This window comes from Chiloscyllium plagiosum, unplaced genomic scaffold, assembly GCF_037043375.1.
Source record: "Chiloscyllium plagiosum isolate Xiang-an unplaced genomic scaffold, Cpla_swu_hap1 HiC_scaffold_32, whole genome shotgun sequence".
Taxonomy (NCBI): Eukaryota; Metazoa; Chordata; class Chondrichthyes; order Orectolobiformes; family Hemiscylliidae; genus Chiloscyllium; species Chiloscyllium plagiosum.
This window is the reverse complement of record NW_028270170.1, coordinates 35,894,420-35,906,585: the sequence shown is the minus strand read 5'-3', so window position 1 is coordinate 35,906,585 and position 12,166 is coordinate 35,894,420. Positions and strand designations below refer to the sequence as shown.

Below are 12,166 nucleotides of genomic sequence, written 5' to 3'. Positions count from 1 at the left end.
TATTTGAACATACAATGTGTGTGATCCTTTTGGTTTATTACCCATTGTCTTTCATTAGTAGCTTAGTCAGTTTTATAAATTTTGAATGTTTTCAACACTGATTTTGATTTGTATGTTGTCTGCGTCTTCATGTTTGGACATATATATAGGTCGCTACCTACAAACAGATCCCACCACCAGAGACATATTTCCCTCCCCATCCCTATCAGCATTCTGGAGAGACCACTCCCTCTGCAACCCCCTCATCAGGTCCACGCCCCCAACCAGCCCACACCCCATTTCTGGCACCTTCCCCTGCGCTGACACCACCCCTTCATCTCCATCCAAGGCCCCAAAGGATCCTTCTGATAGAAATTTTCCTGTACCTCCACCAATGTCATCTACTGTATCCATTGCACCCGATATGGCCACCTCTGCAGACTTGCGGATTGTTTTAGAGAACATCTCTGGGACACCCGCACCAAGCAATCTCACCGCCCAGTGGCTGAACACTTCAACTTCCCCACCCACCCCATCAGTGACATGCAGGTCCTGGGTCTCCTCCATCGCCAAACACTTACCGCCCAAAGCCTGTAGGAAGAACTCTTCATATTCCACCTTGGGACCCTGCAACCACACAGGATCAATGTGGATTTCAACAGTTTCTTCAATTCCCCTACACCCACATTATCTCAGTCCCAAGCCTCCAACTTGGCACCATCCTCCTGACCTGTTCACCACCTTTCACATCTATCCGTTCCACCCACCTCTCCAACCTATCACCTTCTCCCTCACCTTCATCTTCCTAATGCTTTCTCAGCTACCTGTGAGACTAAAAGGGTGCCATGAAAATGCGATGCTGCAATGTGAATTGATAGAAAATGAGTGAAACAAAAAAGAAATGATCTAGCAGTACTGTATACATACTGTTAGCTATCACAGTACCATAAAATGTTCACTGCATTTAGATCACTGATCTGAGAATTTACATAGGATCGGCAATGCAGAAACAGAGCAATCAGTCCACCCAGTCTATGCTGGCACAAATACTCCATTTCAGTCTCCCCTGTCAAAGCAATAGCTTTTATTGACTTGTTTTCCAGCTTTCAAGATGTTTCACAACGTTGCTTGGAAATTTCAATCCTTATTAAGTTGATGAGCAAATTGATAGTTAGAATTTGTTCAGAGGATCTAATTAATTAGATTGGAAAGAAATTATATGTTTGAAGACACAACAAGCATAAGATTTGAAAGTGTGCTGCTACAGAAAGGATACAATTTCAAAAAGATTACTAACCCTATTAATACAAAATAATAATGCTCCAGTGGTGAAAACAAGAACTTTTCAAAGGTTAGACTGTATCTTGATTCTCTTCTCATATTAAGTGTTATTTGTAGAGGATGCTTTAGTTTGTATCTGCATATGCTTTAACTGCCCTGCATGGTGGAAGCTAATTATAATGGCAAAAATGGAAAGTATTCGAGTCGTGAGTATGATCACATAGACAATCAAATGTATCTTGAAAAGATAGTTTAAAATAAAACTAAAGACTAGTTGGCAATTCAATGCAGTAATTTATTGCAAAATGCAAGATTGTAAATATTTGCTGAGATTTACCAATGAATTTTAGAATCAATCACAATTGCAGAAAAATATATACTACAGAAAAATATTTTCCACAATTTATACAACTACAATTAAGAGACCCTATATTATTATAACATATATACTATATAGACATAACATTTTGGAAAATAAACAACTTTAAGACAGATTCTGTGTAACATTTTGAGTGTCTTTATCGAGTTTTCCTCACTCATTTTGACTATAACCTTACACTACACAGTACAGTTACTCTCTGCAAAGCGTTTGCAATTCATAACTTTCAGGTAGGTTTCAACTTTGTGCATATCCTTCTTAAAACAAGCCAGGAGACCATAGTTTTTCATCAAAGCTTCTTCACTTAAGTTTCCATCAAACCTGTCATAGAAAAATGTCAGCCAGTCAAAACCTTGTGAAGAGCCTCCATCTTCCAGAGTCTGGGAAATGATAGAAGAGTTTAGTGTTAAGGCAGTTTTACAAAGAGAGAGAGCATTTTTCAGAACATATAAATAAGATTATGTGTGGGCTTGGCTATGTAACACGTAGTAAAGCAAAAACATACTGTTTTCATCATACGGAAAAATATTATTTCACTACATCCTGTGCCACGTCATTTAATTAAAATCATTTGATTCATTGATGAACACTTTTTTTTTAGCCATGATATACACTTAAATATGGACCAAAAAGACCAAATGAACTCCATTTGTGTATGTTATGAGAACAGCACATGCAAAAGCTAATAAAGAATATTATGAACCCTTGCAATTCAGATAAAAGCTTAATGTGATTATGGTGCATGAAGTTACCTGAACATGCAATATGAAGTATGATTTCTAGCCTACCTTCAATGTTATACAAGTAAAAAAGGTATTGCAATGATGAATAAGTGGCTTGCTGAAGCAAATAAATTCATGACTATCTTTCAAAACTAGCTCTAGAACTAAAGATTTGTCTAAAAACAAACTTAGAAAGGAGAAGTAACTATTCAGTTGAGTTTATTCCTTGTATAGTTTCACTGATAGATTTCATCCAGTTCATTTAATCTAGCATGTAAATATTTTAAACTTGTATTGGTTTTCTTTTTTTTCTCTTCATTCTCTCCATTTCATCCTTAATATACATTCTTTATAATCGATTTTCTATTGTTTTTGTTATGTCATTTGAAACATTTTATATTTAAATGCTACACTTGTTTCATACCCTGGTGATCTGTTTAGATAAATTTCAGTCTTTTTTGCAATCAGCTGGTTTGCTAGTAATTGAAATTCGTTGCATTATGTTGAACATCACAGCTGTAAAACAATCGAATACGCAATAGTTTCATTGTCACAATATTGAGTGCACCACTCACCTAGTCAGCCAACTTGGTAATGGCCCAGACTGACAACTTCTGAAGCAATTAATCCATCTGGAATTATTTCTCCCATCCAAGTAATTGAACCTCAACTCTTTGGAATCCTTTTAATCATTTTAATGTTCATTGTCTGACCAAAGGAACTAACAATGTTTGTGTACAACAGCCTGAATCACTTTCAGGATATTGTAAAATGCATTTCCCTCAATATGTTCAAAGCACAGTGATGTAGCCTTGTTTCAACAATGTTAGTATCAGTTAACATGTCCTCCTCAATACCATTCATCTCTTGTGAAAAGTTTCCAGAACTCCACTGGACACGGTTGCAAACTTTTTTTCTTTTATTATTGAACATTCTTTTCCCTTATTAGATCAGTTTTAGTCTAAGGAGTTATTACTGAAAATTTCAAAAGCTTTAACATTTCTATATAAATCATTTATAGAGTCATACAGCATGCAAACAGACCCTTGGACCCAACTTATCCATGCCAATGAGATTTCCTAAACTAAACTATTCCCATTTGCCTGCATTTGTTCTGTGCCCCACTAAACCTTCCCTGTCCATGTACCTGTCCACATATCTTTTAAATATTGCAATTGTACCTACCTCTACCATTTCCTCTGACCGCTCATTCCATTAGGTTTTGTGAAGGGCAGGTCGTGCCTCACAAACCTTATTGAATTCTTTGAGAAGGTAACTAGGGAGGTGGACGAGGGGAAAGCGGTAGATGTGGTGTATATAGATTTTAGTAAGGTGTTTGATAAGGTTCCCCATGGTAGACTACTGCAAAAAATACGGAGGTATGGCATTGAGGGTGAGTTGGAGGTTTGGATTAGGAGTTGGCTGGCTGGAAGAAGACAGAGGGTAGTAGTTGATGGCAAAGGTTCATCTTGGAGTGCCGTCACTAGCGGTGTTCCTCAAGGATCTGTTTTGGGACCATTGCTGTTTGTCATTTTTATAAATGACCTGGAGGAGGGGTTAGAAGGTTGGGTGAGCAAGTTTGCAGATGATACGAAAGTCGGAGGAGTTGTAGACGGTGAGGAAGGATGTGTCAGGTTACAGCGGGATATAGATAAGCTGCAGAACTGGGCAGAAAGGTGGCAAATGGAGTTCAATGTAGCTAAGTGTGAGGTGATTCACTTTGGTAAGAGTAACAAAAAGATGGGGTACTGGGCTAATGGTCGGATACTTGGTAGTGTGGATGAGCAGATGGATCTTGGTGTCCATGTACACAGATCTTTGAAAGTTGCCACCCAGGTAAATAGTGCAGTGAAGAAGGCATATGGCGTACTGGCTTTTATTGGTAGAGGAATTGAGTTCCGGAGTACTGAGGTCATGTTGCAGTTGTATAAGACTCTGGTGCGGCCGCATCTGGAGTATTGTGTGCAGTTTTGGTCACCATACTATAGGAAGGATGTGGAGGCACTGGAACGGGTGCAGAGGAGGTTTACCAGGATGTCGCCTGGTATGGTAGAAAGATCGTATGAGGAAAGGCTGAGGCACTTGGGGTTGTTTTCATTGGAGAAAAGAAGGTTTAGGGGTGACTTGATAGAGGTGTACAAGATGATTAGGGGTTTAGATAGGGTCGACAGTGAGAATCTTTTTCCATGTATGGAGTCAGCTATTACAAGGGGGCATAGCTTTAAATTAAGGGGGGGTAGGTATAGGACAGATGTTAGGGGTAGGTTCTTTACTCAGCGAGTCGTGAGTTCATGGAATGCCCTGCCAGTAGCAGTGGTGGACTCTCCCTCATTATGGGCATTTAAGCGGGCATTGGATAGGCATATGGAGGATAGTGGGCTAGTGTAGGTTAGGTGGGCTTGGATCGGCGCAACATCGAGGGCCGAAGGGCCTGTACTGCGCTGTATTCTTCTATGTTCTATGTTCTATGTATACACTATCATCTGTGAGGAAACGTTGCCCCTCTGGTCTCTTAAATCTTTTCCCTCACACCCTAGTTTTGAACTCCCTGCCTTGGGGAAAAGACGTTTGCCATGATTTTATAAACCTCCATAAGGTCTCAGCCTCCTACGCTCCAGGGGAAAGAAAATCCCAGACTATCCTTATAACTCAAACCTTCAGTCTAACTGAATCCCCGGTGCAGAATGAGGACATTCAACTCATTGAGTCTGCATTGACCCTCCAAAGAGCATCCCACCCAGATCCCCACTCTATCTCCGTAACCCATTTATCGTGACCAATCCACCTAACCTGCACATCTTTGGACTGTGTGAGGAAACCGGAGCACCCGGAGGAAACCCACGCAGACACGGACAGAACCTGCAAATTCCACACAGTCGCCCGAGGCTGGAATCAAAGCCAGGTCCCTGCCGCTGTGAGGCAGTAGCGCTAACCACTGAGACACCGGTAAAACTTTCTAGCACAAATTCCAGTTTAATAACACCATGTAAAAGTTTCAGATATTTGCATGAAGTATACATATTTGACCGCCATGTACAATTAATGAAGTTATCTCCTGAATAAAAAGTATTCCGGTAGATTCGAGTGGCACAGACTATCTCCTGTTTCTAAAGTTACATGGATATTGCTGTTGGGGTCATTTAAATCTCCTTTACCATACACCTATTACTAGTGTGTGTTGTCTCTTTCACCAAATGAATCATACACAAAAAAAAATCGTGCTTTCTAGCAATTTAAAAACTGGTACCGTTAAACTTACAGTGAACGAAGGTAAGAACAACGAATGAGTGAAATAAGGTGGGAACCGACAACATTTCATCTTCTGTATTAGCTTTTCCCATGTTGGCACCCGTCTTCTATTTACATGTATATTACTATAGGAGCGACAGTCGTATTGTGTGCGCCTACCTTCAATAGAGCATAGATACCTTCTTCCAGGTCCCGCAATTTGTCATACACCCTGTCTGAGGTTCGGAAAGCCCTGCTGTTCTGAACGGAATCGAACCAGGATCGAATGAGAAGCAGCGAGTACAGTAACAGCTCCTTATCCTGTGAGAGAATGGGAACAAGAGTTTTTGTTCCAATCACGTCGATACCGCTTTGTTTCTAACTTTGAACTTTGAAGCAAGAATTCAGTGGAAAATCTAAATTCCGTTACCATTTGGTTTTGACTATGTGTGGGGGCCGGTTAAGTAGTGGCTTAAACTGTGCAGTCACCAGGATCATAAACTGCCATTGCTGCACCAGACACATATTCCCCTCTTTCCTTTGTCAGCATTCCACAGGAACTTTAACCTCCGGGACATCGTTTTCCACTCCTCATCCACTCTCAACAGCTCCCCACACTCCCATGGCGCCTTCCCACGCAATCACAGAAGGCGTAACTATTCCTCCCCTCCTCACTGTCCAAGGGCCCAAACACTTCCTCCAGATGAAGCAGCGATTCACTTGCACTTCATTCAATCTAGTCTGCTGTATTCGCTGCTCTCAATGTGATCTCCTCTACACCGGGCGAATGCAACGCAGACTGGGCAATCACTTTGCAGAGCACCTGCCTTCTTTCTACAAATATGACTCCGGAATTGTCTGCCACTTTAACACGCCCACTATATTCCCTGGTCAACATCTGTGCCTTGGGCCTGCTGTAGAACTCCGGCTAGAATCCGTGCAATCTGGAAGAGCAGCTTTTCCTTTTCCGCTTGGGGACCCTGCAGCCTTCAAGACTCAATATCCAGTTCAATAATTTTAAGCCTGAACACCTTCTTCCATGTCCTTCCCCTGCCCCGCACACCTGGTCTTGTAATCACATAAGGTTTTCTTTTTCTCTACAACCAATCCATTTTCAGCGACTAATGGTGTCTATTAGCAAATTTCCTTTCTTCCGGCTCACCATTATCCATTCCTTTGCCTACCCAATTGTTGTAATCTCTCTCATCTCAATCTCCGCATATCATTTACTTCTTCCACCCGCACACCTCCATCCCTCTCCCACCTCCAACCCCATCCTATCCTCAGCACGTACACTAACCCTTTCCTAGCTACAATCAGAACTCGTAGAAGGGTCACTGGACCCCCAAAAATGTTATTCCAGCTTCCTCTCCACCAGATGCTCCAGCAAGTTCTGTTTTTGCTTCGCATGTAGTAAGGTGACATATTGTATTGAGGACAATTACTGTTTACCTTTGTTCAAGTGACAGAAGTCTTTGGCAAAGTATAGTGTTAAAAGTAAAGGGATGAATGGTGTTTGTATGTGTTTGTTTTCATTACCGATCGTTGCTGGGCATCCTCCTTGCCCGTTGGTGCTGGGATGGTTTCAGACTGGCAGAAAGCAGAGGGTGAACTCTTGTGAGAGTGGCGCTGCTCTTCCGGGATATATTTTCGTTCCTGTAGAAGAGGCAAATGAGACGCATGTCAGTGGTTGGTTTCTATAACAAGCTAATTGCTGCGGCTAATGATGCTTTAGCATAGGGATCGCTACGTACAAAATCCTTGCAGGTTTCCGCGGCAACGAGATGTAGATGCTGTGCCCTGTGCACAGCTTTGGCGAAAAGTTCAGACAGAGGCAGCAAAGGGTACGCTTCCAGATCTCTGGGGTACAGCATGGAAACCCACATCAGGGCCAAGGCAACGGAACACAGTGACAAACCTAGTGAGGAGGGGGAATAAAATAACAGTGCTAACTAAACTGAACATGACCTTTCGCGAGAAATACAGTGGAGAAACACATCAAAATAATCCGCACGAAGTCAAAGAAATGCGAAGAGTTACCAGAGAAAGCACGAGGTTACCTCACTGATTTTACTCCTTGTGTCTGAAATGGTTGGTTATGGGTTCAAGTCCCCTTCCTGAGGGGTCTTGTGGCACAATGGTGGTGTCCCTAATCCTGGGCTGGAGGGCTGGCTTCAAGTCCCACCTGCTTCCGAGGCAGGCCGTAACATGTCTAAATAGGTTGATTAAAAATAGCCACCCTATATTGTAAAGCTATTGTGTGACTTTGAGAAGGAAGGCACAAGGATTCCACTGCAAGCTTTGGTGTGGTTTAAAGTTGTTCACCAAGGAACTTATTCAATAAAATAGGAGCCTAATCCTGCTAACACAACAATGGATAGCTTAAAAATAATTTCCAGCAATGTTCAAGATTTTGATGGGCCCACACGTCTACATTGTCGAATGCTGTATTATCAACAAGTTGACTGGAAATTGATGGAAAGTAAATAATCAAGCAATAGTTTGGTGCGACTGGCATAGGAATAAAAATTGAAACACAACAGATACAGTTAAAACTTGGCAAGGTCATTGGAAGAGAAACTTGCGGAAGATGACAAAAAGACTCAATAGAAACTTTCTGTTAAAAGGATTTAAATCCCAAATCAAGCAGAAACAAGATAAACCAGGAGATATTACCTGAAGCCATCCTATCAATTTCCCTGTAAGTAACGAAAAAGATGCAAGAAACTATAGGCAAGCTTGGTTTGGACAATTGTAACATTGCCTTCTATCGTCAACATATATATCATATGAAATCCATGCATAAATTGAAATTTAGGCAAAAAAACAAAATGTTTTGAAACATAATGCATTTTTTTAAATGATTATGGAACTTTGGACTATGCACTTCCTAAACATGTTATTAGTAACACGACCCCTAATTTGTTTGTGTGTTCACGTCACTGTCATCTACCATCCACTAAATAAGTGAAAACATTGCACTTTAGTTCTGGTAACCTGAACTGATGACAGTAAGAAAAACACAAATCAGCATGTTTTTATTAAGTGATGTGACATGACCAGTGTTTCAACTGTGTTTCATATTGACCTGTAGAACAAAAACCCTCACATACTAATTGGTAAATATGTCAATGGTATACATTTCACAGGGTGAGAAATGAATAAGGCATCAATACTGAGCTGAGCTGGGTTGTGCATATGAAGTTTCAACAGCATCTTACTGCTTTGACATTTCCAATCAACCTACATAAAGAACATAACAATCAGAAATAGATGTACAACATGTACTCTTATCACCTTTGCATAAAGATATTTATAAAAACAAATTCACTGGAAGTTTGGACCACGTAGTGGGGCTGTATCTCTCACAACCATTTTGTGCCAAATCTTTTATCCCTTTTTGTAACCATTACCTGCACCAGTTCCTTTAAAAGAAAGTCAACATAACGATGTGTTGTTAAGACAACTCCACACCAGGCATCATGGACATGTTCAGTGCACGAAGTATTTTCTGCTTTAGACATTTAAAAAGTTATATTTTTAATGAACATTGTTTGAAAATCACCATGTATTTTCTGAACCATGACAGATGGAATTATTCTTAGTGTATTTTTGTAGTCCTATTTATCCCAACACCAGAAGTTACAATATAAGAGTGTTAGAACATAATATGATCTTTGGCAAAGAGGCTGTCTTATTCTCAAAAACAGAAATTGCTGGAAAAACTTAGCAGGTCTGGCACCATCTGTGGAGAAAAAATCAGAGTTAATATTTTGGGTCAAGTAATCCTTCCACAGATGCTGCTAGCTGAGCTTTTCCAGAAATTTCTGGTTTTGTTTCTGATTTACAGCATGTGCAGTTCTTTTGGTTTTTATCCCGTTCTCACCTTTGTTGCTGAGGTCTGAGCATTTTAAGTGTGCCTGTTTTATAACAACACTCTGGCTCCACCCAGGCATTTAAACATTATATGATCATATAACAACTCTATGTTAAGAAAAAAAAAGTTCTCATCAGTCACCTAAAAGATGCAGCGGAGACAATTTAATCTGTGCATGAAGTGAAGTCTATAAAGAGAGATCTGTTAACTATATTTCCATGCAGATCAGACTTGGTTCAAGTTGTGTTATATAGCTAGTCTCTCCTGACTGCAAACTACATTCAGCAGACCCTGGTCTTACTTTTGCATTAATTTTAGCAATTGAATTCTGGTGAGCAAGTCTATTTTCAACTGATGTTTGGTGTCTCTTTATACAACATTATAATGCATGGGAAAAACTGGACAAAAACTGGCCAAGACAAAAACTGGATACTTTTGGAGTCAGATATCAAATTGAATGTAGAACACCAAATTCATCATGTAAATTTGTCTTTAATCTACAAGAAAATAACTCTTCAGAAGGTTCACACTCACACAGACTTTTCTCAGTATTGTATTTTTATGTAGTTCTTTGGAGAAATCTTTCATTACATTCGTGTTTTGCAGCTCTAATTGAAAACTGCGGTTACTAGTGAGTGGAAAATTAATACAAACTTTTAATACTACAAAATGTACATGAAATGAATGAAGTGATAGTTATTGTTGCATAATTTAAGAAATATAATGCAAAGGGAAACTAAAATTAATAAATTCCTAATAATGTCATGATTCTGTCTGCGTTAGCATCAGTAGTTTACCATGATTAACATGATGCTGAGGTACTGGTGTTGGAGTGGGGTGGACAAGGTCAGAAATCACAAGACACCCAGGTTGTAGTCCAACAGGTTTATTTGAAATCACAAGCTTTTAGAGCGCTAACCCTTTATCAGGTGAATGTCTGAAAGCTTGTGATTTCAAATAAATTTGTTGGACTATAATCTGGTGTTGTGTGACCTCTGACCATGATTAACATGAGCATTAAATTATTCAAATTTAATACATGGATGGGCAATGAGTAACATTTACCCTGATCAATTCATTAGTTAGGAAGGAAAATGAGGTGGGTATCAGAGTTGACCATTAGACTAGAAGCAGGGTTAAATACATGGTCTGTCCAGCTTGCCATTAAATATGATTATGGCTGATCTTCTGACTCAACTCCACATTCACTCACACATCCCTTAGAAAAGATATCTGTGTGATTTAGCCCTTAAAGTATTCAATAATAAAACATTCACAACTTTCTGGGGTAGAGAATTCCAAAGATTCACAGCACTTTGAGTGAAGAACTTCATCTTCAGTTTAGTCTGAGACTGTGTCCCAATGTTTTAGATTCCCAGGCAAGGGAAGTATTCCTTTCATTGTGTTTCCTGCTAAAAATCTTGCATTTTTCAATGAGATACTTTTGACTTCCAAATACCATAGGATATAGGAGCACAATTATGCCATTCAGCCCATCAAATCTGCTCTGTCATTCAATCATGACTGATATATTTCTCAACTCCATTCTCCTGCCTTCTCCCCATAACCGTTGATCCCCTTACTAATCAAGAACCTACCCATCTCTATCTCAGATACACTACATGACTTGGTTTCCACAGGCCTCTGTGGCAATGAATTCCACAGAGTCACTCTACTCTAGCTGAAGAAATCCCTCCTCATCCCAGTTCTAAAAGGCTGTCCCTTCAACCTGAAGCTGTGCTCTCAGGACCTAGTCTCTCCCATTAGTGGAAAGATGTTCTTCACATCCACTCTGTTTAGGCCTCTTGGTAGCCAAAAGGCTTCAATTAGATGCTCCCCCTCACCCATTCTTCTAAACTCCATCGAGTACAAACCCAAAGTTCTCAACTGCTTGTCATATGACAAATCCTTCATCCCCGGGACCATTCTTATAAACCTCTGCTGAACACTCTCCAACATTAGCACATCTTTCCTTAGATACAAGACCTAAAACTGCTCATAATATTCCAAATACTGTCTGACTTGAGCCCTTTACAGCTTCAACAGTACATTCCTACTTTTTGTTTTCTAGCATTTTCCTTCCTAACCGCCAACTGAACCTTAAGAGAATCCTGAACTAGGACTCCCAAGTCCCCTTGTGCTTCAGATTTCAGAAGCCTTTCCCCATTTAGTAAATAGTCTACGCCTCTATTCTTCCTTACAAAATGTATAACTTCACACTTTCCCACATTATATTCTGTCACTTCTTTGCCCACTCACCTCGCATGTCAAAGTCCTTCCACAGCCTCCCCACTTCCTTAACATGACCTGTCCTTCCATCTATGTTTCTATAATGTACAACAGTGCTCTCAGTTCCTTTGTCCAGATGCTTAATATATAATGTGTTGTCCCAACACTGAACCCTGCAGAACTCCAGTCACCATCTGCCATCCACTTTACACTCTGCCTTTTGCCAGTCAGCCAATCCTCTATCCAGGCCAGTACCTTGCCTCTATTAAAATGGGCTCTTAGCTTAAATAGCAGCTTTCTGTGCAGCACCTTATCAAAAACTTTCTGGAAATCCAAATAGATCATATTCACTGGTTCTCCTTTGTCCAACTTGCTTAAAGAATTCTAGCACATTTAAACCATAGAACATAGAACATTACAACGCAGTACAGGCCCTTCGGCCCTCGATGTTGCGCCACCCTGTGGAACCAA

General features: G+C 40.2%; 1 protein-coding gene across 1 annotated transcript; it reads right to left on the bottom strand.

Annotated features, from left to right (window-relative positions):
- Nucleotides 1-1,546: 1,546 nt before the first annotated feature.
- Nucleotides 1,547-11,732, bottom strand: LOC122539993 (somatotropin). Its single transcript, XM_087977604.1, has 5 exons — nt 11,726-11,732; nt 7,344-7,507; nt 7,129-7,245; nt 5,770-5,910; nt 1,547-2,019 (listed from the first exon to the last, which is right to left on the bottom strand). Exons 1-5 carry the CDS (start codon nt 11,730-11,732, stop codon nt 1,819-1,821), a joined length of 630 nt encoding a protein of 209 aa, XP_087833730.1. The 3' UTR covers nt 1,547-1,818.
- Nucleotides 11,733-12,166: the final 434 nt, after the last annotated feature.